This window comes from Syzygium oleosum, unplaced genomic scaffold (assembly GCF_021117445.2).
Source record: "Syzygium oleosum isolate NSW1041296 unplaced genomic scaffold, Sole_v2.1 Sole_v2.08, whole genome shotgun sequence".
In the NCBI taxonomy this organism is placed as follows: Eukaryota; Viridiplantae; Streptophyta; class Magnoliopsida; order Myrtales; family Myrtaceae; genus Syzygium; species Syzygium oleosum.
The window spans coordinates 11,724,206-11,750,739 of record NW_026607492.1 but is presented as its reverse complement, the minus strand read 5'-3'; the positions used below and the strand labels follow the sequence as shown (position 1 = coordinate 11,750,739).

At 42.2% G+C, this 26,534-nt stretch overlaps 1 protein-coding gene across 2 annotated transcripts; it reads right to left on the bottom strand.

The window, feature by feature from the left end:
* Positions 1 to 24,550: 24,550 nt before the first annotated feature.
* Positions 24,551 to 25,904, bottom strand: LOC115673895 (uncharacterized). 2 transcript variants are annotated; one of them, XM_056313967.1, is made up of 2 exons: positions 25,236 to 25,904; positions 24,551 to 25,081 (listed from the first exon to the last, which is right to left on the bottom strand). In XM_056313967.1, exons 1-2 carry the CDS (start codon positions 25,720 to 25,722, stop codon positions 24,987 to 24,989), a joined length of 582 nt encoding a protein of 193 aa, XP_056169942.1. In that variant the 5' UTR covers positions 25,723 to 25,904; the 3' UTR covers positions 24,551 to 24,986. The 2 variants fall into 2 exon arrangements, with proteins under 2 accessions (XP_056169942.1, XP_030452020.1); XM_030596160.2 differs by having other exon boundaries at positions 24,551 to 25,069; positions 25,236 to 25,899.
* Positions 25,905 to 26,534: the final 630 nt, after the last annotated feature.

The window sequence follows — 26,534 nt, the reverse complement described above, 5'->3', positions numbered from 1 at the left end:
GTAGCCCATGGTGATCACTTAGAACTCGACTTTAGAGGTTAACCGATATGAGTTGCCGTTTTGTGAATGTAAATGGTAGCTCGTTATCGTTAACCATTAATCAAAGAATGTTAGATGATTAAGTGGGCAGGTAAATCGAAATGCATGAAAAGTAAAGGCCAATCCTGAGGCCCGTGTTTGATTAGTGAATTGCTTGCATCATTGCCTTGCTTTGGTTGTTCCTTTGTGCATTGTTTTTCATGAATGTATCTTATGGATGTAAAAACCGACACCCGAGAGGTGGTCCATGAAGGAGATAGTCCAAAGTTGTAAAAGACGGAGGCGATAGACCAATGTCCAGTCCGGTCTCAATTTGTATTCAATTCATTTGTTCCCGATCATGTCTCGGGTTTTCAATTTGTGTTGTAATAAACACCCGACGAATTGCGGGTTTTATTTTCTTGCACTTAGAATTAGCTCGTTCTTTCAATAGCTTGGGTGTTTATTTTACGCAATGCTTTTCAATACAATTGTTTCTTTCTTTCTTTTCTAGACTAAGATAGGATTAGTTTAGAATCTTAAATGAAAATACAAAAACAAGATGCATGATCACCTAGTGGACTAAAACTTTGGCATGAAAAATGGTAAAAAACAAATGCATGACAACTTAGATAACAACCATGATAAGTTTAGCGGTACCGAAAGGGCGTTAATAGAAATATTAACGTAAGCTAGTCTCCGAACCCATGATCTCTAGTTCTCGTAGAAACCAAGACGAAATTCCCGCATCTTGGTTGGGTATTCTAAGCGACCCCCGACCTAGGCTAGTGGTGACTCCTAAAAAAGATAAAATCAATCCGCTGTTACGCAAGGTATGGATTTAGGGAAAATCCACGTTCATGATCAATAGACTGTACGGATGACCAAAAGATTGACGCTTTGGTAAGCCGTTTTTTATGATGTGCCGTATAGACCGTTTCATGAACACTTACCTCTAAATCCGCTTCATTGAGTTCGGCCCTCAAGAGGTAGGTTGCGACAACTACTATAGTAGAAGTTGCACTACATCGATGATAGGTGCGCTTAGCAAACTGAAATCCTATCAATGGTGCTGGAGGTACTGAGAGTGGTAGAAATGCTGGTAGAACACACCTGCCACCCTCAGTAGCCATCGTAGGTACTGTTTGAGTATTATAATAAGCCTGATCCTCAAAGAAAGGTACATCGGCCAACACAAAAAGACGAGGAGGAGTGGGACTATAACATTTATAGTCCTTTTGAGTTCGAGAGCACCCTACAAAGACACTTCTCAGCATGAGAATCCAACTTATCAAGACTTGAAGTAAGACGATGAACAAAGTAAACACAACCAAAGACACGCAAAGGTAATGCAAAGGGAGGATGATATGGATGTAAAATAGAAAATGGTGTCTCCTCCCGAAGAACAAAAGTTGGAAGCTAATTAATTAAGTAAAATGCTGTAAGCAGAGCATGGCCCCAAAATTTTTTGGGGAGATGCATGTGTGTTGACACTAAATTTTGGCTTACCATTTAGGAATAATTGCATGAAAAATTAGGGATTAATATTTAACCCCTAAACAAAAAATATTAATTAAATTGCATATAGTTCTTATAGGAGCATTTGCATTGGACCGGCGGTGGAAGGACTTAAGTGAATTATTTTGGACTCAACTAACAAAATTAGACTAAGCCCGTGGAAGCATGAAAGCCCATTGAATACCCCACATGGCCAAAAATTGCATGTGCCTAGCACATGGATTCTCTAAATTGGAAAATTTTGAAACCAAGAGAGCATATTCTCGGCCATGAAAAGGAGAGGCACGGTAAATATGTTCTTGGGCAAAGTAAAGAGAAAATACGGGCTGAACATATATGTGGTCCTTGGCAAGAAACGGTTAATGGGCGGATGAAGATTTGGCCCGAAGAGAGACCCGTTTAAGCGCATCGGCACATGCTGAAAATCGAGCAAATATTTTCGGAATCTTTAGCCAGTTCTCTCGGCCGCCTAGGAAAGAAATCATGATAAGTGGGATGAAGGTGGTTGGCCACATAAGCGAAGGAAAGTGAATATTATAGGCAAGCTAGTAAAGGATCTTAAAAGAATATTCATGCAATACAAGGAAAATTAGATAAATAACAAGAGGAAAGTGGGCTAAAACAGAATCGGTCAATATCCATGAGATATATGAAGGAAGGAAACGAAGTATACGGTCATGCCACAGGAAGTCGGACAGATACTAATATATAAAGGAAATAAGCTTCGCACAAAAGGGGACTTTGTTCACAATATTCACGGCCATTTTTGAGAAGAAAAATCGTGGGAGGCCACACATATTGAATACACGGCCACAGTATAGGGGGCTTCATTCGCAATTGATAGAATACGTGACATTGAGAGAGAATAGAGGGAGGGGGCTCTTTTCGGCAAGAAGACAGAAGGGAGAGAGAGAGAGAGAAGAAAGCCAAAATAGAAGATTTATTCTTGCCCTAGGGGCTTTCGGTGGAGGCTCACGAAAGACATACAAAAAGAGAGTCCTCTCTTTCTTTCCTCACGGTACAGAGCGTCGGCCACGACTTCCGCAGACTTGACAAGAGACCAGTTCCTACTCCGGCGATATTTGCAACACTCTCTGTCCCATTCGGTTTCACTTCAGCAGGTCTCACGAAATTCTCTCTCGGGCGTGCGCTTGAAATAGCCTAATCCTCCAGCTTACTCCGGTGCGCTTAGCTTGTAGCAGTACTCCCGGCGTCGTTCACGGGTCTTGTCCACCACGACCTGTAATTTTCTAAGCAACGCTTCAGTCCTTCACAGCGACCCAGCAGCAAGCAGCCTGCCGCCCTTGCCATCAGGCCAGCGAGTTTGCACTGATCTTGTTTTTCTAGTCAAGTCCAGGCATTTTTGGTGTTTCGTTGCAGGTTTTCCAGTGAAGTTTATGACGACCATTGGCGCTTCGTGACCCTGTCTGTCACGGCCAGCAAGTTCCAGCTCGCCTCTTATTCTGACATAGCTCTCGCTGGCCATCTACCAAGCCACATACTGCCGTCTGTGAGCCTCTGCCGGTCGTCGGTCCGTGATTCCCGTGATCCATCGGCCATCCGAATTTGGAAACGCCATCCAAGCAATATCACAAATTAGGTAAGAATTTTCATTAATTTGATCTTTATATATTTTGTTGCCTAATTCATGAAATTGCAATCTTGTTTGAGCCTTTGAGTGATACTATATCCGTGAAATTCCCAAGTAACCTTTAAATTAGGAATTATTTTCTAATTTATTAACGTGCTATGCTCGTCAATCCGATTTTCCGCCTGAGATATGATTCACGATAGCACGAAAAATCGTTAATCCGATTTCCCGCCCGAGAGATGATTTGTGATTGTGTGGAAAATTGGTCAATCCAATCATCATGCCTGAGATACGATCTATCAATTTATTTTCCAAATTTAAATGGATATGGATGATATCTTGGGTGATTGGATGCTACCTTTGATTTTGGTTTGATCTTTGTTTTAATTTGATTTGATTCTTTGTTAAAAAAATCCCAAAAAGATTAGATAGGATCAAGGTAAATTTTAATAGATCACATTGCATGTTTATATAGATTTTATAAATTAGAATACATAATAGAATTTTTCCTTTATAGATAGATTACATGCTAGGTGGTTTATCTAGTCAAGATAACATTCCAATTTAAATTAGGCTTTGACCTAGTTAATTCCTAAAATTAATTGGATAATATCTTAATCTAGGTAATTTATTTACATTATTTTCTAATTACGAATTTTAATAAAAAATACAAAAATACCATGTGTGTGTCATGTAGTTTAGATTGCATCATCCATGCCGCATCACATGCCATGTCATGTTGCTATGTCACATTAACTTGTCGTGTCATTGCTTGCATGTCATTTAGAAATTGCATGTTAGGTCATTTAATTGCTGTATGTCATGTTAGAATAGACATTATTTGTACGTCATTGCATTAGAGTAATTACATAACATGCATTAGATATAGGTTACTTCTCATTTAAATAAGAGAAAATCCTCAAAAAGATTTGAGTGAAATTACGTGTTAATTAGAAATCATATTTAGGATGATGATGTGATTTTCTAGCTAATATTGCAAATGCTTTCATTGCTTCGAGATAAGTAAATTCCTTCATTGCCTTTGCAATTTATTTATTGTTCTGATTGTTGGGTGTTACATTAATGGTTGCGTACCCGCATAATCATCTCACATGTTAGTGAATAGGTTTAAAATCAATCCAAACTGCATGCAAACATATTTTTAATAAAAGAAAAAGGTACCGAAAGGGCAATAGAGTAATCTAGCGTAATCAAGTCCCCGAATCCATAATCTCTTATTCGTAGGAGTAAAGTATAACTCCCGATAATTTACTTGGGTTTTTAATCAACCCACCAAAAATAGATTAGTGGCTACTTCAAAATGAAAATGATTTGCATGTTAAGAACTTGAACCTTAAGGAAGAGCTTGAGTTTAGTATAGGCTTAATAATTCATTAGCCGAAACCCTGAGGTGCACCCTGAGGCAAGGTTGTGACAAAGTGAAACATAAGACAACAAGCAACATCAAGGAGATGATGATTTTTGTGTTCAGTTACACCATTTTGCTGTGGAGTGTATGAACATGAAGTCTGATGAAGAATACCATGAGAATCAAGAAAGGGGTTAAAACCAGTAGTGGAGGCAAGATATTCTTTGGTATTATCTTATCCAAATTTTTTTAATAGAGATACTATACTAATTCAACACTTCAAAATAGAATAGGCGAAAACAATGAAAAATCTTAATATGATATTTTATTAAGAACAACCAAGTCATTAGAGAAAATAATCCATGAATGTAACAAAGTATCTAAAACGAGAAGTATCAAAAATACGACATGGACCCCACACATATGAGCGAACCAACTCAAATGGACTAGACACACGACTCTGAAAATGAGAAGGAAAAGATGCCCTATGATGTTTACCAAACTGATAAGCTTCACATTGAAATGTCTCACAAACTCAGGAAATAAACGTCGAAGAATGTTTGGTGGATGACCAGCACGGTAGTGCATGCAATACACATAAAAGAATGTGCGCTTCACAGCTACAACAACGATCACTTCATTGTCAAAATAGTACAAGCCCTTTGATTCATGTCCCCCACCAATCATCTGTCTAGTCCTCAGATCCTGAAAAACACAACGAGACGAAGAAAAAGTTACTAAACAATTTAGTTCCTTAGTCAATGAACTAACAAAAATCAAATTATATGGAGATTTGAGATGTAAGACAGATGACAAAGAAAAAGAAGGACTCAAGTGAGCAACTCCGGTACCACTAACATGAGATTGTGAACCATCAGCTAATGTAATAGAATTGGATACTACAGGGGATGTGGAATGAAATGAAGATGGTAGCTTAGAGTTACCAGTTATGAGTGGCTCCGAAGACTATAACCTAGGAGTCGGACGTTGTAGAAAGTAAACAAGATGAACTACCTTGTGAGTTTGTGCTAGAGTTGCAGTAGGAGCTGAAGAGCATGTCACCTGTTGAGAGCGAACCCATGCATCATAATCAGATCATGACAGTGTGATATTATCACCTTACCATGCACATTAGGAGGATCTAGTGAAGCCGGTGCTGGAGAATCGACATAGACAGCAACAGTAGGTCGGAGTTTAGGATGAAGAGTGTAGCAATAAGCTTTGGTATGTCTAGCTCTTTGATAATGATTGCAATAGCGAGAGCCACGACCACTAATACTTCCATCACGGCCTCCATGACCTCCATTCGAAGCAAAACCTTGTCTACAACCCCTATAACCACAACCACGTGTTCCACGTCCACTAGTGCTATGAGAAACCACAACACTTGTCTCCAAAGCTGTGGTGGAGATCCTCTCAATAGGTGTCGAATGAAGAGCTAGAGAGAAAACCTCTTCCACTGTAGGAAGAAAGCTCTAAGATGTAATTTGCTGACATAATGAGGAATATTTGTGCCCTAACACCTTGAGAAACAATATTACTCGAAGATCCTCTCGGCGTTTTACTAGAGTGGCTGCATCATCTGAAGTTGGAAGGTAAATGTCCAATTGCCGACATAGTCGTAAAATGGGCATAGTATTCAGATAATGACTGATCTCCACACTTAAAATCAAAGATTGCCTCTCATGTCTCACACACCTATGTCATGTTTTTTTGTCCAGAATAAAGTAAGGCAAATTTATCCCAAACTTCCTTAGCAATGTTACATTGAATGAAATGAGGACTAATTTTGGGGCCCATACTATTCCACATTAGAGTATGGATCAATGCATCACCAACAATCCAATCAACTACCTTACTTTGTTATGAAGGGGCCGCAAACGTAAGATAATCACATTATTTGGTAGAAGTAAAATAAACCTCAACCGCTTTAGACTAGGATGCATAATTAGTACCATCCAACTTGACAAAAGTCAATTGTAAATTTGTCAAACCACCAGAGGATCTAGCAATAGCCATCGGTGAGTAAAAAGATATTGAACCCACAAACTATATCACAACAACCAAGTATTCAACTCCAACAACACGATCTCCAATAACACAATCAGCTAGACGGATTCACCACTATAAGGATTCAATCGAATCACAACTAGTCACAATGACTTATCGAAAATTCATATAACCATCGAATCAATATCGAAGAGTTACCACATTCACTTGAGAGCAATGAACACTTCAAGATGCTACAGCCATTGGACAATGGTCGTTGTTGCACTGAACAAAATTTTTTTATCGTTTTTTCTAGAGAAACCCTAGGTCGCTACTTCAACAACAATAGAACATAGAAGCAAATATGCAATTCTTCATAGGCAATACCATGGAATCAACATAGTCGCCACGATGGTTGGCATAAGAAGCCAACAATGGTCGGCGCGAGAGGCCAATAGAGCTCGGCAACCGTCGATGATCTGGGCGATGGTTCTAGTGATGAATTTGCGAGGCCGACAATGATGATGGTTCTGGCAATGGGTGCTCGACGATGGTGATAGATCTGGTGGTGAGGTAGCTCGGTGATGGTGGGTGCTCGGTGATGGGTGCTCTGTTACGGTGATAGATCTGGTGGTGGGTGGCTCAGCAATGGCTAGGGTTACGCCGAAGGTGGCGGTACCAGTGGTGACCGTGAAAAAAAATTAATGTTTTTCAGCTGGCTCTGATACCATGTTTGAGAGAATAATAATTGTCTTATTATGTTTAATGAAGGAATTACACTATGTATACATGCTTAATGTAAAACCCTCTAAATATAATATTACAATTCCACCCTCATTATCACATTTCTAACATATTTTTTTTATTTTTTTTATGTGTTTGTAGATCTACATTATGATACGTGCTCACAAAAGATTAATTGGTTAACATGCTGGATTTGGATTAGATTACTAGCACTCGAATAATGTAGAATACATGTTGTATTCCTCGAGTGATTAGAATATTTTGTTATGAATATGGAAAAAATTAAGAAATAAGTTGAATATATCTTGTACTCTTGCCAAATGAGTGATTGGTATTTTTTGAATTATAGTCATTCTTTTAAATGATATGTGAAAACTCGTTAATCGTTATAAAAGTTGTTTTGCTCTTGGGTTGGGTGGTGAGTAAATCCCCTACTTTAGACCTAGAGCTTTCATTTACTGACTTTAGGCCCACCTCAAAGTATTTTATAAATGGTCGAGTTCAAAATTCAAGGACATCTAAATTAGCACTTCCAATTAGCTCTTTAAGGACTGAATCAAAGTGCACCGCAAAAGGACCGGTGTTTTTTTGTACTTGAAATTCTCATTACGTATAATAAAAAAAACATAGTGTATATCATTCAAGGTTAGATTAATTATCTATTTGAGGTTCCAATTATATGGAAATTGAGGTCGTCACAATAGAAGTCGGGTCCAGACCCTGGTTCAGTGGGCACAAGACCCCAATCCAATGCTTAGGCCAGGGTCCACACAGGCCAAGCTCGCGACCGTAGTGCCCATGTCCAGGTCCCCAACAACCATGTCGGGAACCTGACCCCCGCGCCCAAGTCATCAGTGCCCAAGCCTAGGTCCATTGAGGCCGTGCTTGGTTCTCTAACGGCCATGCTCAAGTACCCAGCTCCTATGCTCAAGTCACTAGCTCCCAAGCTGGGTCCACAAAGGCTGGGTCTAGGACCCTGATCCGACATTAGGGCTCGGGACCTCGATGCCAGTGCGTAGGTCCCAGCGACCATGCGTAGGTACCCGACTCCTGTGCCTAAGTCACCAACGCCCAACTTAAGTCCATCAAGGCGGGGTCTAGTTCCTTGGTTGGTGGGCCTAGATCCCACAAGGCAGAGCCCAAGAACTCGGTGCTAGTGCCCGAGTACCTAGGTCCTGTGTCCAAGTCACCGGATCCCACAAAGGTTGAGCTTGGTCTGTCGAAGTTGGGCTCGAGACTCCAATGTGCATGCTTGAGACCCCTAAAGCCATGCCTGGGACCTCGGTTCCCATGCCTGGCTCCCTAGTGGCCATGCCTAGGTACGTGGCTCCGCACTCAAGTCACTAGCTCCCAAACCGAGGTCTCACGAGGTAGAGCTCAAGACCCCAATGCCCGTGCCCAGGTCCTTGATGACTAGGTATCCCTTATATCACACGAATAATGCATGTTTCTTTAGAAAATTAAAATCAAACTTTCCTTTTCAGATGGCGGAAAATAATTTTTAATTCATTTTCATATTTTAGCGAAACAATGAAAATAGTGCATTTTCCTAGAAAATAACTTTTTGGAAAAAATTTTCTAAAAATATCAAATTTTTCACGAAACAAATGGAACATTATATGGTTTTGATGTTGCTTATGCTGATGCTGATGCTGATTGATTGCTAAGGCTAAATGCGGGTACATTGGGTCATATTTTGTATTAAATGAACTTATATTAATACTCAACGAAAAAAATTCCATCATTATCTCTTAGAGATTCGATAGTCAAGCATTTAATCTAACTAATTGGACTCAAGAAAAATCTATACCCATAGTGTTTTAGGAAATATATATGTATATGTATACATATTATTTGTAAAGTTGCTTTTGAATATGATTTAGAGTCCCATCAAGCATATGAAAATTAAGAACAAAGATATTGAGATATTTCTACGGCCCTATTCACAAGAATATAGTCGGTGGAAAGAGAATTTAGCAGCTAAATATAGTGAAAAGAAAATCACACGCAACTCTCTTTGCCACATTGGTCTATTGCAATGTGCTCGTAGACAGTATTGCAATTTATAGACGTTCGTCGATTTTCTATTTATATTATATACTAACAAAGAATATCATAGGAAAAGAGTTCCCTAGAAATGTTTAGACTTATTTGATAAGCAAGCAAAATTGGATTCTATGGTTGTTTTAAAGAAAGGATATCATCTTTGTTATGTTAGGCTTATGTTTAGCCAAAGTAGAGAAATAGAGAGTTGTATTTGTTGAGACAGAAATCATTGTATATTTCCATTAAGCTTAGCTGGGTATTTATATACCCAAGAGAAGATTCTGGTAGATTTACTTGCAAGAAAAGAAACACATAAAATAGAAAACTTTCTAACTTCTAAAGATAAGATTCCAAATCTTTCAAAACTGGTAGCCCTATATTTGGTAGATATATATTTGGTTGATACACCCCCTCAAGTGGAAGAGTCGATACTGGGAATCTTCAACTTGTCTCGTAATAATGCCAAACGTGCTTTAGGAAGAGCCTTGGTGAGAGCATCAGCTAGTTGGTCAACTGTGGAGATAAACTGCACATTGAGTTGTCGTTTGGCGACATGATCACGAACAAAGTGGAAGTCAATTTGAACATGTTTGGTACAAGCATGGAAAATTGGATTTGCAAACAGATAAGTGGCACTAATATTATCACACCAAAGGATGAAAAGGACCTTGAAGAGGGAACCCAAGCTCTTGAAAGAGTGGCCCAAGCCAAATGAGTTCAGCTGTAACATCGGTAAGGGCTTTATACTTAGACTCTGTGGAAGAGAGTGCTACGATTCGTTATTTTCTGGAGCTCCAAGAGATCAAATTAGGACCAAGAAAAATAGCATACCCTCCAGTTGACTTCCTGTCATTAGAGCTACTCGCCCAATCCGCATACAAAAAGGCTGTCAAGCAATTATCATTGGATCGAGAAAGAAGCAAACCAAACGACCTTGTATGCTTGAGATAGCGCAATATACGTTTCACTATTTGCCAGTGATCTTCAGTTGGTGCATGCATGAATTGACAAGCTTTATTAATAGCAAAGAAGAGATCTAGTCTTATCAATGTCACATATTGCAAGGCACCAACTATAGATGGATATAGAGTAGGATCGGACATCAGAGCACCCCTTTCTCAGATGGTTTTGTAGTTGTGGCCATAGGACTTTGGACAGGTTTGCACTCATACATCCTAGCCTTATGAAGAATATTATCAATATAACGTCGTTGAGAGAGAAGCGACTATTAGAGTGAGAGACAGCCTCTATCCCAAGGAAGAAGCGGAGCAGGCCAAGATCCTTAATGGAGAACTCTGCAGATAATTTCTCTACAATTGCATTGATAGTAGAAGATGCATTACCTATAACTAGAATGTCATTAATATAGATCAAAAAATAAATGACATCAGTGCCTCTGCGATAGATAAATAATGAGGGATCTATTTGTGACACTGAGAATCCCAAATGAAGCAAAAACTATAAGAGTCGTTGAAACCAAGCTCCCGGAGCCTACTTGAGACCATATAGAGAATGATACAACTTGCAAACATGGTCATGACGAGTTGGATCCGAAAACCCAAGGGGCTATTCCATGGACACCTCTTCTGAAAGAACCCCATGTAAGAAAGCATTGTGCACATCCAGTTGTCGTACTTGCCACCCTTGAGAGATAACAAGAGATAATAGGGAGCGAACAGTGGTAATTTTCACAACTTGAGTGAAGGTTTTTGTATAATCCAAGCCATGATGCTAATGAAAACCCTTAGCGACCAAGTAAGCTTTATAGCGCTCAAGATTGCCATCCCTTTGCGCTTAACTCTATAAACCCACTTACACCCAACGAGGTTTATGGGGGAAGTGTTAGGGACCAAAGACCATGTGCCATGTTTTAGCAAGGCATTTGTGACATTCCGAATTTCGACCCATTTTTGGGATTTATAAAACGTGTATTTTGTCAGTGCGCTTATAACAAAATCTAGCTCGGAACTGATCACTCTTGGGTTATTATTTTTAAACTAGAGATTTTGCTAGAATCGTACTCGATCGAATTTGGCCGTTATTTGAGCCCAAACTTTGGTGTCGAATTTCTCGGAGTTCCGGGACGAATTTAATTGGACGGTGTCGATATTATTGTGGCCAGCCTCGATATTGTCTGGGATATGCGAAAAGTGAAATTTTGACCGGGTGCGGATTTGGACTAGTAGACCTCTCTCGTAGTGTGTTTTATTTGATTTCTTTTGGCCCTTTTTCCTAATTATTAATTAGGATTTTTGTGGACTGTTAGATCATTTTCGGATTCGAATTATGACCGTTGGATCGCACTCGAGGACAAAAATTGACTTTTGTTCTCTCTCTCCTCTCTCCTCTGCCGCGCCACCTCGCGCACATTTCCCCCCCTCCCCTGCGCATGTCCTTCCTCTCTCTCTCTCTCTCTCTCTCTTCCCACACGTCGCTGCTGCTCCCCCCACGCCGCCGACCTACTTTCCCGCTGACTTCCTCTCTTCCTTCACGCCCGCTGACTCCCTCACGTTGTTTCTGCTCTTGCTGCTGACTTCTTGCTGCACCTTCACGTGTTGCTTTGCTGACTGTTAACCCATGCTGCCCCATGATGCTTCACGTGGATGCTGCTTCCTTCTGCTAACTTCTTCTTCCTTCTCTTCTTTTCTTTGTTGTTTTATTGCTGCTGCTTGCTTCTTCGGCTTCTGCTTCCTCTGGCTTTTGCTTCTTCCCATTCCAGCCGACCATACCAGCTGCTCGTCAACCACCACAGCCTCGCCTTCCCAGCCGCCGGAGACATGCCGGAGCCGTAGACCGCAGCTGCTGCTCCTCGCGCCAAACACCCCACCGAGACGCTTTCTCCCCCTTTTCCCTCTCGCCATCAACACCGCTCGGCCATCACCACCACCCATGATCACCCCCACACCATCACCGACCACCTGAGCTGCCATCCGCTGTCCGCCCCCGCCGTTCCTTCGCCGGAGTAGCCGTTGCCGTGCCAAGGCTCTTGTTTGCTCCCTTGCTAGGTTGTCTTGCTTAGGCTCTCTTGGGCAAAAGGACACTATAAGTGTCATAACTTGTGTACGGCACTCACTTTGGTGCCATAACTTTTTTTCGGATCACTTTGGTGCCAAGTCGGAGGAAAAACGATCACTTAAGTGTCATAACTTTTTTTTGGATCACTTTAGTGCTAAAATTTTTGAAAAACGATCACTTAAGTGCCAATCTCCGGCGAGACTCCGGCGAGCCACGTCAGCTTCAGAAATTAATAAAAAAAATGCCACGTCAGATTTCCGACGAAAAATTATGTACGGCACCGGAGTTGGCACTTAAGTGATCGTTTTTCAAAAATTTTAGCACTTAAGTGATCGTTTTTCAAAAATTTTAGCACTAAAGTGATCCAAAAAAAAGTTATGGCACTAAAGTGAGCGCCGTACACAAGTTATGGCACTTGTAGTGTTCTTTTGCCGGCTCTCTTGTAAGTGGCTTCCTAACCCTTGACTAGGCTAAGGGGTGACTAATGGACATGTTAGGGATGGTTTAAGGGCTGTGGATAGTTGGTTTAGTGGCTGGTTGTGCTTGGTTTGCTTGGTGGTGCATGTTGGTTGATTTCCGGTAAGGTTGCTGCTGCGTCACTGGATTTTTCTATTTTTTCTGTGACTTGCGTGGGCCAAATATGAGGAAGTGTTCTTCATGAAAGTTGTTTATAACATCTTGAAGTTTGACATAATTTAATTTGGGAATTTTTGAAAATTATTTGAGGCCATTCGGAAGTCCATCTTTGGACCGAAATAAGTCTGCCGGAAACACTGTTCCTCCGACCTTCGGGTCTGTTCGAATTTTTATAAATTTTTTCAGACCTATTTTCAAAATACTTCCTTCACAAAACTTGTTGGATACATTTGTGGTTATAACATATAAAAATTTCAAGCCTTTCCAAAGTGATTTGGGTACTGAATGAGATGAATTTTGATGGTCAGGCGGCCTGACCGGACGGGTTGAATTTCGTCTGACTTCACGTGACAAAAAGAGGTGTTTACAGTAGGAACTGGGTTTTGAGTTCTCACGGAAAATTTTTATCAAAATGTTTTATGCGACATATCCAAAATTTAGAATTTTTGGAATTGATTTACTATTTATTTCAAACGGATTTCGGTCACTACGCAACTGCCCAGTTTGGACCCGGTTTTGTACATTTTCGGTTTTTCTCTCTCTCGAGAATCATACGGTATTATCGTGGCATTTTGACGGATTTAGTTGACATTGGGCTAATTTACAAAGATAAGAATTGGTAATGATTATTGAGGTGTGTGCATGGTCACGACACGTTTCGTCTAGGCGGGAATTCTATTCGATGCCCAGCGGGAGTTCGGATGCCGTCTAGGCGGGAGTTTTAGACGATGCCCGGCGGGAGTTCGGATGCCGTCTAGGCGGGGGTTCTAGACGTTGCCGATCGCAGTAGAGGCCGGATCGATGCTCCTTTGTGGAATGCCGTCTGGGCGGGGGTTCCGGACGTTGCCGTCGCCGAAGTAGCGGGACGATGCTTGGTTACGCGAGAAGACCGGCGGGAGTTCGGTGGCCCGAGGGATCGTTAATAATCTGGACTTAATGAGTGCAATTTGCATTGGGGAATGCTTTGCCTGAGTTAATTGATGAGCACGTCTGGATTATTAACCATGTTATGCTTGATCATACCATGAATTGCTTTGCGCATGCTTGATGGGCAATTGGCCATGTTATGGCGATATTCTAACGTGCAGGGCTCACGTATGTGCCGAGGCGAGGTAAGGGCGCCTGTGATTGTTATGACATGTTGGATGTCGGTATTGCATGTTTAGAATTGTTTGGAAGTACGCTTTGGCCTAAGCGAGGCTTAGGTAGTTGCTTATTGAGAAGTGTTCTCATGGTTGTATAACCAAACCATTTCAGACCCGCGACCGTGATTGATCCGGAAACGCTGCTAGGATACTACGGGGATTGAGGATAGGTCAAGTTACCCCATCTTTTGAGTGCACCTTTTTGTAAAGGAGTTAAGCTTACCAACCACCCGATCCTTATTGTGCGTGGTTCGTAGATAGTGGCCTCGTAGAAGGCTTGCAAATGTATGTGTTGTAATCGATGTTATGTTTATAAAAGTATCTTGTTGATGTGTATTCTTTGTCTCTCTACTATCCCATTATTTATATATTGTACGGAGAGTTTGAGGTTGCTTCCGCATGCGTTACTCGTTAGTGTTTTGATTGAGTCGACGACAAGTCCTGGGATGTCGCGTACATTACGACCACGAAGGGATGATCGCGCGCTCGTAGGGTTCGGGGTGTGACAGCATTAAATTCATCAATCATAGCTGCACGCCACTTAGGGATTTTGTTGGCTTAGGTGAATGAGGTTGGTTCGGTGAGAGGGGTGCTGACAGTATTAATTTGAGGAGGATGAGAGCAAAGTTGCATGGTGTGGGTGCGTGTTAGCCTAGGTGGGTGAGGCGGCTGCGGTGATGGCGAAGATGATAAGGAGGGGGAATGATAAAGTTCATGGAGGGGCCTGGTTCTTAGGGCATGGGAGATGAATGAATCGATATAAAACGACACTGCGGGAGTTGGTGTAGAAGTACCAATATGGTAGGCGGAGGAATACCAATATGGGCCAAAGCCCACGGTACCATGATAGGCGTAAGAGGTGATGAATTAGGTGATGGAACAAGAATGGAATTGCAAAGAGAAAACAAGTTTCATCAAAACGAACATGTCAAGCAATGTATAAATGACTAGTGACAAGGTCAAAGTAGTGGTACCCTGTGTGAGAGGAACTGTATCCCAAGAAAATACAATGAACGGAATGGAAATTCATCTTATGGGCATTATAAGGATGTAGATATGGGAAACGGCGACACTTAAAGATTTTTAAGAAGGAAAAATTCGGAGGGTGATTGTAAAACATTTGAAAGGGGGAAATGCGATTAGTGACTTTGGACGGCATCTGGTTGATGAGGTAAACCATCGTTTCAAATGCGTAGTGCCAGTATTAATTAGGGACAAAGCCATGAGCTAATAATGTTAAACTGGTTTCAACTATATGCCTATGACGACACTCAACCGCCCCTTGCTGTTCATGAGTATAAGGGGCGGAGATGCGGTGAGCAATACCAATTTTTGAGAAAAAGAAAGTGTGACATTCTGAAATTTGACCCTTTTCGGGATATATAAAATGATTATTTCATCGATGCAATATTAGTTAAATCTCGCTCTGAATTGATCATTCATGAGAGGACTAACTATTAGGGAAAGTCTAGCTAGGAATTAAGTACGCACGACCTAAGAACTCAATCATAGATTGACAATTCGATCATAAGGATTGACGAGGGAAAATTTTGGGCCATTATAGACTGATCAAGGAATGATTATGGACGATTCGCCAATAGTATATAATTGGATCGCGGGTGATTCCGCTTGACCATTGTATGGATTGCGAACAACCCTAAACCAATTTCAAACGATTGTGTCCTTCGGAACTAGTGATTGACCCTCGCAATTACATGACAACCGAGGTCACAATGGCTTGAGTAAACTTAAACGTGGCTCAATATCGAATCGACTACGGGTCAAATACACGTAACTCCTAAGAGCCGCCCGTTAGTTTAAGATACACTAAAGTCGCAATTGATTGATTTTGGCCATGAATTAGAATCCGAATTTAGGTATCGAACTTTCAAGGATATCAAGACTAAACTTTTGGACGTTGCCTCATTAAGCTCATCTAATTATCAATTCGCTCGGAAATTATCGGAAAAGTAAAATTTGGAAATCAAGTTTAGTAAGTGTGAGTTCTGGCTTAAATGAGTAGCATTCCTTGGACATGTGATATCTAGGGATGGAATCTCAGTGGATCCGGCTAAGATCAAGGCAGTCACGAATTGGCCAAGACCGACGACAGTGATCGAGGTTCAAAGTTTCCTAGGCCTAGCAGGCTATTATAGGCGATTCGTGGAAGGGTTCTCCATGATGACTACTCCTTTGACGCGCCTATTAAAGAAGGAAACGAGGTTCGAATGGACGGATAAGTATAAGAGAAGTTTCCAAGAGCTCAAGAACAAGTTGACTACCACTCCCATGTTGACGATACCATCTGGTCCTGGAGGGTATGAGATTTACAGTGGTGCATTGCTTAAGGGATTAGGATGCGTTTTAATGCAACAGGGAAGAAAAGTGGTTGCATACGCATCGCGACAGTTGAGACCTCATGAGTTAAACTACCCGACTCACGATTTAGAGCTAGCAGCGATCATCTTTGTCCTAAGATTTGGAGACACTACTTGTGTAGGGAAAAGTTTCAGATATACACGGATCATCAGATTCTGAAGTACTTGTTTTTCCAAAAAGAGTTGAATATGAGACAGCGCCGATGGATGGAACTTCTCAAGAATTACAACCACGACATCTTGTATCACTTTGGAAAGGTCAACAAGGTAGTGGATGCACTTAGTCAAAAGTCGAGCATCACGCAAATGATGATTAAGGAATGGACTCTACTCGAGGGAGTACGAGATTCGAAATTTAAGTTTGATGTAGGACACCTCTCGAGTCTATTGGCTACCTTAAGGATCGAGCCAGAAGTTCAGGCCAAGATTAAGGCATTGCAATCTATAGACCCGTACATTCGAAAGATCTTGCAAGGAAATGCAGATAAGAGAAAGCCTGACTTCCAAGTGGCTGAGGATGGAACGTTGAGATTTCGTGGACGATTATGAGTACCTAACGATGTGGAACTCAAGGAAGATATTTTGTCAGAAGCACATTGTAGCAACTATAGCATTCATCCAGGTAGCACCAAGATATATCAGAACCTGCGTCAACATTACTGGTGGAATGGCATGAAAGTGGATGTAGCCAAGCATGTAGTCAAGTGTTTGATGTGCCAACAAGTGAAAGCGCAGCATTGCAAGCCAGGTGGATTGCTACAACCACTCAAGATCCCAGAATGAAAGTGGGAACATTGGGAACATATCACAATGGATTTCGTGATGGGTCTACCAAGGAGTTAGAGAGGTAATGACTCTATTTGGGTCGTTGTGGATAAACTGACTAAGTCTGCTCATTTCATCGTCGTACAAAAGGACTTCGCCATGGACAGATATGCGAAATTGTACGTGCGCCATATAGTTCGTCTTCATGGGGTGCTAGTGACAATCACCTCGGATCGTGATCCCAAGTTCACCGCTACATTTTGGAAGAGTTTTCAAGGTGCCATGGGAACAAAGCTGCAGAATAGCACAGCTTATCATCTGCAGATGGACGGTCAATCTGAGAGAACGATTCAGACTTTAGAGGATATGCTGCGAACTTGCGTTTTGAATTTCAAAGGCAATTGGGAGGAACAACTTCATCTCATTGAGTTTGCTTATAATAATATCTACCAATAGAGCATTAGGATGGCGCCATTCGAAGCATCGTATGGTAGAGCCAACAGAACTCTGATGTGCTGGGATGATGTTGGTGAAAGGAGAATTACGGGTCCATAATTGGTATAGCAGTCAGTTGAGGTAGTTAAGGTCATTAGAGAAAGGCTTAAGACAGCTCAGAGTCGTCAGAAAAGTTATGCAGATAAACAACGAAGACTTTTGGAATTTCAAGTAGGTGATCACATTTTCCTCAAAGTGTCACCTATGCGAGGAACGTCTCAGTTCGGCAAGAAAGGAAAACTAAGCCCAAGATATGTTGGACCGTTCGAGATTTTGAAGATGATTGGAATCTTGGTTTATCACTTTGCCTTGCCGCCGAATTTGGCTCAAGTTAACAACGTCTTCCACGTGTCCATGCTAAGGAAGTATAAACCAGATCCGATCCACGTGCTGAATTATGAAGAAATAGACGTGGACGACAGGGTGTTATACGTGGAGAGATCGGTACGGATAGAGGACAGAAAGGAACGGGTTTTGCGAAACAAGACGATTCCGTTGGTTAAGGTGGTTTGGCAATATCACATAACAGAAGGAGCCACATAGGAAAGCAAAGAAGTGATGAGGCGTCACCCCCCCCCCCCCCAAATTTGTTCGAGTAGTTGGGTTGTTTATAAATTTTGAGGACGAAATTTTTGTAAGGGGGAAAAGTTGTGACATTTTGAAATTCGACCATTTTTGGGATATATGAAATGATTATTTTATCGATGCACTATTAGTTAAATCTCGCTCTGAATTGATCACTCATGAGAGGATTAACCAGTAGGGAAAGGCTAGCTAGGAATTTAGTACGCACGACCTAAGACCTCGACCATGGATTGACAATTCGACCATAAGGATTAACGAGGGACAATTTTAGGCCACTATAGACCGATCAAGGGATGATTATGAAAGGATTCGCCAAAAATATACAACTGGATAGCGGGTGATTCCCCTTGACCGTTGTATGGATTGCAAACGACCCTAAACCAATTCCTAACGATCGTGTCCTTCGGAACTAGTGATTAGCCTTCGCAATTACATGACAACTGAGGTTACCATGGCTTGAGTAAGCTTAAACGTGGCTCAATATCGAATCAACTACGGGTTGAACACACGTAACTCTTAAGAACTGCCCGTTAGTTTTAGATACACTAAAGTCGCAATTGATCGATTTTGATCATGAATTAGAATTCGAACTTGGGTATCGAACTTTCAAGGATATCGAGACTAAACTTTTGGACGTTGCCTCATTAAGCTCATCTAATTATCGGTTCGCTTGGAAATTCTCAGAAAAGTGAAATTTGGACCGGAAGTTGGAAAAGACCTTTTTACCCCTGAGCTATTTTGGATTCCTTGGTTGTGTTAAAGGGCAATTTGGTCAGTGTGTCCTCTCTCTCTTGGCCGGCCATATTGGACACCTTTGCCCCTCTCACTCTCTTTTATTTTCAAGTTTGCCACTAGATATTTAGAGAAGCTTGTATTGGAAGATTGAATCTTGACCATTAGATCTTGGCTTGATAGAGAAGTTTGAATCTAGACCATTAGTTTTGAGTGGGGTTGTTAGTGGGATTTTGAGTGGGATTGTTAGATTGTCTCTCTCACCTTGTCTCTCTCTCTCTCTCTCTCTCTCATCCATTTGATCAAGACATCACTCACTCACTCATCACTCTCACTCTTCCTCTCACCTTCGGCCACCATCACCTTCACCGACCAGTACCACCAGCAGCTATCCACACCGTCCAGCCACCGTTCGCCGCCGTGGCTAGCTACCGCCATGACCGCCGTTGCTCTCCCGCCACCACCTTGCTATCTCTCTCTTGCTCGTCCTCCATCTCACCACCACCGTTCACCATCACCACCATCTCATGACCATCATCGATCACTAGCCATCGTCCGCCATCTCCGACCGCCGTGAGCTACCGTGACCGGCCGCCGTTCATGCCATTGCTCACCCGCCACCACCGTTTTCTCCCTCTCTCTTGTTCGGCCATCACCATCACACCACCATCTCGCCACCGTCACCACCTCGCTGTCACCAGCCACCTGCACCGCCATTCACACTGTGCGTTGTTGCCGTCTGCCATTCTCCACCATAGCCGCTCACCGTTCGCCACCCTTGCCGTGGCTGCTGCTGCCGCTTGCTTGGCTTCTTGCTTAGGTTTTCTTGTAAGTTGCTTCCCAAACCTTGACTAGGATAATAGGTGACTAATGGATGTGGTTTAAGGGCTGTTTAGTGGCTGATTAGTGGCTGATTTGTGGATTGTTTAGTAGCCGATTTTGTGTTAGATTAGTGGCTGACTCGGATTGATTTAGAGGCTGACCATGATTATAGTTTAGTGGTTTAGTTCTTGATTAATTAGTGGCTGAATTGTGGTTTAACCAAGTGGCTAATCATGTGTCGGTGTAATGGTCGATCATGTTTGATTAATTGATGGTTGATTTGGTTGTGGATGATTTGGGATGTTTGATGGCTGAGTTTGGTTTATTAATGGTTGTTTGGATTCATTAATTGGCTAGACAATGCCATAATATTTAGAATAAATGCATTCCATGACATCTTAATTCATAGAGTTATGTACGTCATAAACACTTGCATCGGCTAATCCTTGAAGATAAGAATTGGTAATGAGTGATGGATTGCATGCATGGTCATGATAGTGTCGTCTAGGCGGGGGTTCTAGACGATGCTAGGCGGGGGTTCTGATGCCGTCTAGGCGGGGGTTCTAGACGATGCCTTGTCGCGGTTGATGCCGGACCGTTCCTTATGGAATGCTATCTAGACGGGGGTTCCGGATGTTACCGTGCCCGACGAAGCTGGACGATGCCCGGTTACGCTGGAAGACACCGGTGGGGGTTTGGTTGTAGACCTGAGAGGTCGTTTAATAATCCGGACAATTACGAGTGTAATATGCATTGGGAAATGCTATGTGCCTGAGATTGATACCGAGCATGTCTGATTACTAATTGTTGATATGCATGTTTATGCAATGGTATGTATCATGTGTGCTCAGGGAAGCAGTTGCCATGTTATACCACTTGTGCTATTATGACTTCGTTTTGTGCTCGGGGGAGCATTTGCCATGTCTTGTTGGGTTGTAATGTGCAGGGCATGTATGTGCCAAGATAAGGTAAGAATGCCTGTGATTGTTGTGTGGTATGCTTGGTTGGGTTAGAATTGCATGTTAAGGCATTCCGGAGGTACGTATTATCCTAAGCGAGGCTTAGGAAGTTTGCTTTTTAAGATTTTCTCATTGTTGCTATTTAACCATTTCAGACCCCCGACCATGAGTCGTCCTCCCTTGCATTTTGGCGTGACTATGGACATAGACATGGAGTTTACGGAGTATGCAGTTGGTCCAGAATGGCATACCAGAAGCACGAGTCCACTATCTGGGTCGACGAGGGTTTACCCGGGTAGAAGGTTCGTCGGTTTGTAGCGTGGTTTATCCGAGAAGTGGACGCGGTATTTAGTCCAATCCGTGGTTTTGACGGACCTCCTGCGGGTGGTATTTGAGAGGAGGTCTGGGATTGCATGGATCTCGATCCCCGGATGGGGAAGTGATTGATCCGAAGTCCGACTCGTACGGCATGGAGTCCGATCCTGAGCTGCCTCTCGGTTACCATCAGTAGGGTCGATGGGTTTGGATATCCCATCTTTTTAGACCTTCCCCCTTTTTGATAGCAAAGCTAAGCTAACCCGACTACCAATCCCTTTTGTATGTGAGTAGTCTGTTAGGAAGTGCCTCTAATAAGGCTGGTATGTATGAACCTTCCTAAGGTTGGCTTTATGTTTATAAAAGTGGCTTCGTTCGTTTGTGTATCAAGTGCTCCCTTTTCTATCCCTCGTATGACTGTTGTTTGGGTTTATATAAGTTCGCTTTCGCATGCGTTTCTTCGTTAGTAATTCGATTGGGTCGGCGATGCGTCCTGGAACGTCGCATTCATAACGACCGTGAGTGGGATGTTAGCACACTCGTAGGGTTCGGGGCATGACAGGAGGGGAGGGCATGAAATTCCCCACCCCAGGCTTTTATTTTTTGTGAAAATTGACGTTCAACAGGAGCTTGAAACATATGCAAAACAGAGTAAACATCAGACTTTACTTTAAGAGGATAAAACCAAATAAATTTGGTGCAAATGTCAACAAAAATAATACTGAAATAGCGATGACCATCAGTTAAAACAAAATGAGAAGGACCTCAAACATTACTATAAATTAAATCCAACGGAAATAAACTACGAGTTGGAGACAAACCTAAGGACTGACGACTAGCCTTGCCCAATTGGCAAGCTGTACATAACTGATTCAATCGTGTTGACTGACACGGCAAATTATTCTCTTTGATCATAAATCATAAGAGACGCTCATGGGGATGGCCAAGACGTTGATGCCAACCATCCACGGAAGTCCATTCCGCAAAACTTGCAGTAGGCATTGAAGGTTGTTGCGGTATGGTGTAAAGATCATCACTACTCAGGCCGAAAAGAAGAACCTCCTTGGTCAATAGATCCATAACAAGAAAGGGGGTCGGATAGAATTCAAAGAGGACATTATTGTCAAATGCAAAGTTTTGAACCGAAAGTAAATGCTTAGAAATATTAAGGACATGAAGAACATCATTTAAATGTGAAGAAAGATTTGAAATAGATGAAGGTATAGAAGAAGTACCAATATTAGTGATTTTGAGACCCTTACCATTTCCCACTTGTAGTTGATCTGATCCATTATTAGCTTCGTAAGAAGAGATGAAGTGTATAGTAGGTGTGACATGATGGGTGGCACCGTGTCAAGGTACCAAGGTAGGGTGTTGGTAGGTGTAAGTAAAAGAGGGGGAAGGGCATGGCTCATGTTGGCATTGGGAGAGTAAGAGAGTTGATAAGATGAAGTGTACGAAGGGGTATGTGTAGGGGGCGGATAATAAGGCATACCTAGAGGCCAATAGTAGCATGTGGCATCAGTGTGATTTGTACGTTGACAGATGGAACACCATAATTGACCCTGTTGAGCGCCACGGGTACCACGACCACGGCCAAAACAACCATCGCAACCCCCACGACCTCTCGAATAACCATGACTAGAGAAAGAAGAACCAAGATGGGTGGTGGAATTTCGTTGAGTAGGGTAGCCTAAAGGAAGGCTCAGAGATCTGTAACTTTTGGAAAGCCTTAATAGTCTCGTAACTAAGGAGAAGACCTTGAAGATCTATAAACGAGATTGGTTCAAAACGGCCAAATAATGTAAGAATAATGTCTTGGAAATCAAATCGGAGACCATGGAAGATGTGGACATTGAAATCCTCCGATTCAAGAGGCTTGCATGCAGCACCCATCTCATCGACAATGGATTTAGCACGCTGGAGGAAATCAATAACTGATTCGTCCTGTTACTTTTGCAGACGTTGAAGACTGAGATAAAGAAAGAACATACGTGTAGCAGAAGCTGAGCCAGAATAGGCATTGAGAGCATCCCAGATGGCTTCACTGATTGGTTTATCAAGAATGAGAGGTAAAATTGATGTTTAGAGAGACGCAATTAGAAGACTCATGATGGAAGCATCCTATTGTTGCCAGAGAGCTGCTTAGGCTGCATCAGAGGGACACGATTTGGTTCCATCAACATGACCATAGAGGTTTTGTCCCTTTAAAAATGGGATAACTTGTGCTTTTCATAGCAAGTAATTGGATACTGTGAGACGTAGAGAAAGAAAGTGATAAACAGATCCGAATGGAGGAAGTGTAGAAGAGGGATTTGTAATGGCAGTTATGGTGGTGGTGGCAGCGGGATTCTTTAGGGCCATATTGACCACCCTTGTAGAAACAAAAAAAAAAAAGAGAAGAAGAAAGCTAAGGTTGAAAGGGGGCGTTAGCCCTAAGTGGCTCTGATACTATGTTAAGATAGAAATCGTTGTATATTTTCATTAAGCTTAGCTGGCTATTTATATACCTAAGAGAACATTCTGGAAGATTTACTTGCAATAAAAGAAATACATAAAATAGAAAATTTTCTAACTTCTAAAGATAAGATTCCAAATCTTTCAAAAATATACCTATATTTGGTAGATATATATATATATATATATATATATATATATATATATATATATGTATATATATATGTGGTTGATAGTATTGCGTCTCTTTCACTCTTCTTTTGGTTAAGAGCCAAAGAGGCTAAAAACCTGGTGATTTGTGCCCCGCGTGAGAGGCTTAAGGAATCAGCCATCTCTACTATAGAGGAAAACCCCGAAAATGAGAAGGTGCATGGATTCCTTCAAAGACAATGCACTTCGATCGTTGTGCGAAGTCTATCATTTCAAGAAGGAGCAAACCTAATGCGGAGCATAAACGATTCTTGTTTCTCGATCATTTTTACTGTATTAAAGTAGATTTTGAACCGGCATGGCCTGCTCGCGGTGGCTGCGACCGTCGCGAGCTCTCTGTCTTTGTTGATAAAGGGGGCCGAGAGAGAGATGCACGTGGTAGATGAGAATGGCTCATGGGCGACAAGAGACGGCAACCTGGCTGAGGTTGACGTGCGCTGGGGAGTTAGATTAGGGTTTGGTTTGGATATTTTGGAGTGAATTTCACAAAGACTAGAGTAATTTAGTCTTTTTGTGTAGCTCTCTGATGTTCATTTGTCCTTGACTATAGAGAACCCCAATCCTTACTTTTTTTATAATGACCAAAAAGTCATTTCATTCTATAAATTTGGTGCCTTGCGCACTCTTGACTTTTCATTATACCAAACTATGTAAAACCCATTCCATTATACTCCACTATCAAACGAAGTCGAACCGAATTTTTTCATAATTCTTCGAGATTCACATTTCCTTTCATTCTAAATTTCAGAAACAAAAGTCGGTTAGCAGAAGAAATAAGTCACTTTTTACTCCTTTGCAAAAGACATGATGGAGCTAGCATCAAGCATAACACAGATTCCTAAACAAACCCAAAAGAGAACAAGGAAACTCTACTTAGCTCAGCAACAGGATGCATCTATTTTTTTGACAATTTCCTAAGCCAAGCAGCCCACTTAAAGGAAACATCAAAACCGACAGCTAATAAACATCAGTACCAAGGTTTAACACCGCTTTAAGGAAAGCCCCAAAAGCACGAGCAGTACAAGTTATCGCCTTTTCTTCTTCCCACTACTTTAATATAATCCTTCTAAGCAAGCAAGGTCGGTGTGAGAATTAATATTCTAAATACAGGTTGGGTTGATGCACATGGGTTTTGCTTTGTGACTCTGGTTGAGTTCCAGTTTAACCTCAGTTGATGATGATATTAATGATGGTAGCTTAGGAAGACGATTGCCGCACCGAACAAGCAACTATCTGTGCCCACTGTCTCAACCTCGTCTTCACCACCTGAGGATCATCGCCTGCACAGATATCTTCGCAATTCCCCATCAACCAAACCAACCCAGGACGAAAAAATTGTCTTCCTTTATCATTATAGCGGTTTAAGCATCTTCATGATTCTATGAATAGTAAAAGAAGCAAAGCGATAAGCACAGAGTTTTCCTTTGAGAGAGAGATGACTCTTACTGGGGCCACATATGGCGTGGGGGCTGCCAACGGGAGACGCGCTATCGCAATCCGACGCGGTCGTAAGCGACGTCTCCGCCGACTTGGGGACGCTCCCATTGTGCTGCTTCGTCACGGCGTAGTAGAACCCTAGAGCTGGCAAAGTATCCGACAAGCGGTCGTCCACGGCCCCCGGCGAATTGAACCCAAACCCCAGTTCTATGCATCCCTTGAGCTCGTCAAGGTCCTCATCCGTGACGCTCTTGCTGTGGCGGTTTCTGACGTTCCCCTTACGCCGGAGCCACGCCTCCTCCCGAAACATGTCCGGAGACCACGATTTTTGCTTGTACAGAGACGACCGATTCCTTAGCAATGGTGGCGGCGGTGGCGACACCAGCGACGGGAGCAGGGGCACTTGTTCGTCGGGTTTGGGTTCATTCCGAGGTTCTTGACGAGATAGCTCGCGGTTTCCTTGGAGATGCGGCGGTGGGGCGTGGGGAGGGCGCATGGTGGCGACGACCCCCAGCACCGCCCCGCGAGCCGGGGTGCGCGGAGGCCGGGGGACCTCGCGGGGGGGTGGGGAGAGCGCTGTGGCTTGTGTGGCTCGTCTTAGGTTTTGGCCTTGTTGAAATGGAAGATGTGTATCGTGTGCGGGGTTTAATAAAGTAGGGGGGAGGGGACGATGGACCGATTGGTTAGGAGGGGGCGTGGTGGGTCAATGTGGGGCTTGGTTTTTATTGATTGGTTTGGTCCATGTCATCATGACATGTCCTTTTGCTTCTTTTATTTCCCGGTTCTCTCCTGTCCTTTCTTGCTTGAAAATCACTCCAATAAAAATTATCTTTTGGTTTGCCCTAAAAATACTAATAGACACAACACCAAAAGGAGAAACATTAACATCGGTAAATTGGGAAAAGAAATATTTTTCATATAGTCTACGTGAAGAGTAGCTTGGAGATATGATAGTGAAAAAAGTTTTAGATTAGTTGTTAAGTGCTAGCTAATACAGTGATACTAGTTAGATGAACGGAAAGTGTTTTAGCTATAAGTTTATAATAATTTCGTTTAGCTAAGCGGCCAAGCCTTAAGGCCACGGGTCAAAGCGCAGACAATACCTTGCAATGGGACAATACGAATCTGGTATCATTATATGGTATAAGATTACTGCGCAAATCTCATGAAAGTACTCGGATGTTTCAATGCTCTAAGCAATAGCTAAGCTAGCCGGATTATTCAAATGAAAAGAGACAAAACATGATTTAGCAACAAAAATAGACACCCTTACTTTTAAGGCCGGCAATGAATATTACTTCTATCTAA

Bases quoted from the DNA above. Each gene is read 5' to 3' on its own strand.
- LOC115673895 (XM_056313967.1), bottom strand. From the start codon at position 25,722: ATGCGCCCTCCCCACGCCCCACCGCCGCATCTCCAAGGAAACCGCGAG. The intron at 25,082-25,235 runs GTAAGAGTCATC...GGAATTGCGAAG, and splicing joins CCACGCCATATGTGGCCCCA to ATATCTGTGCAGGCGATGAT.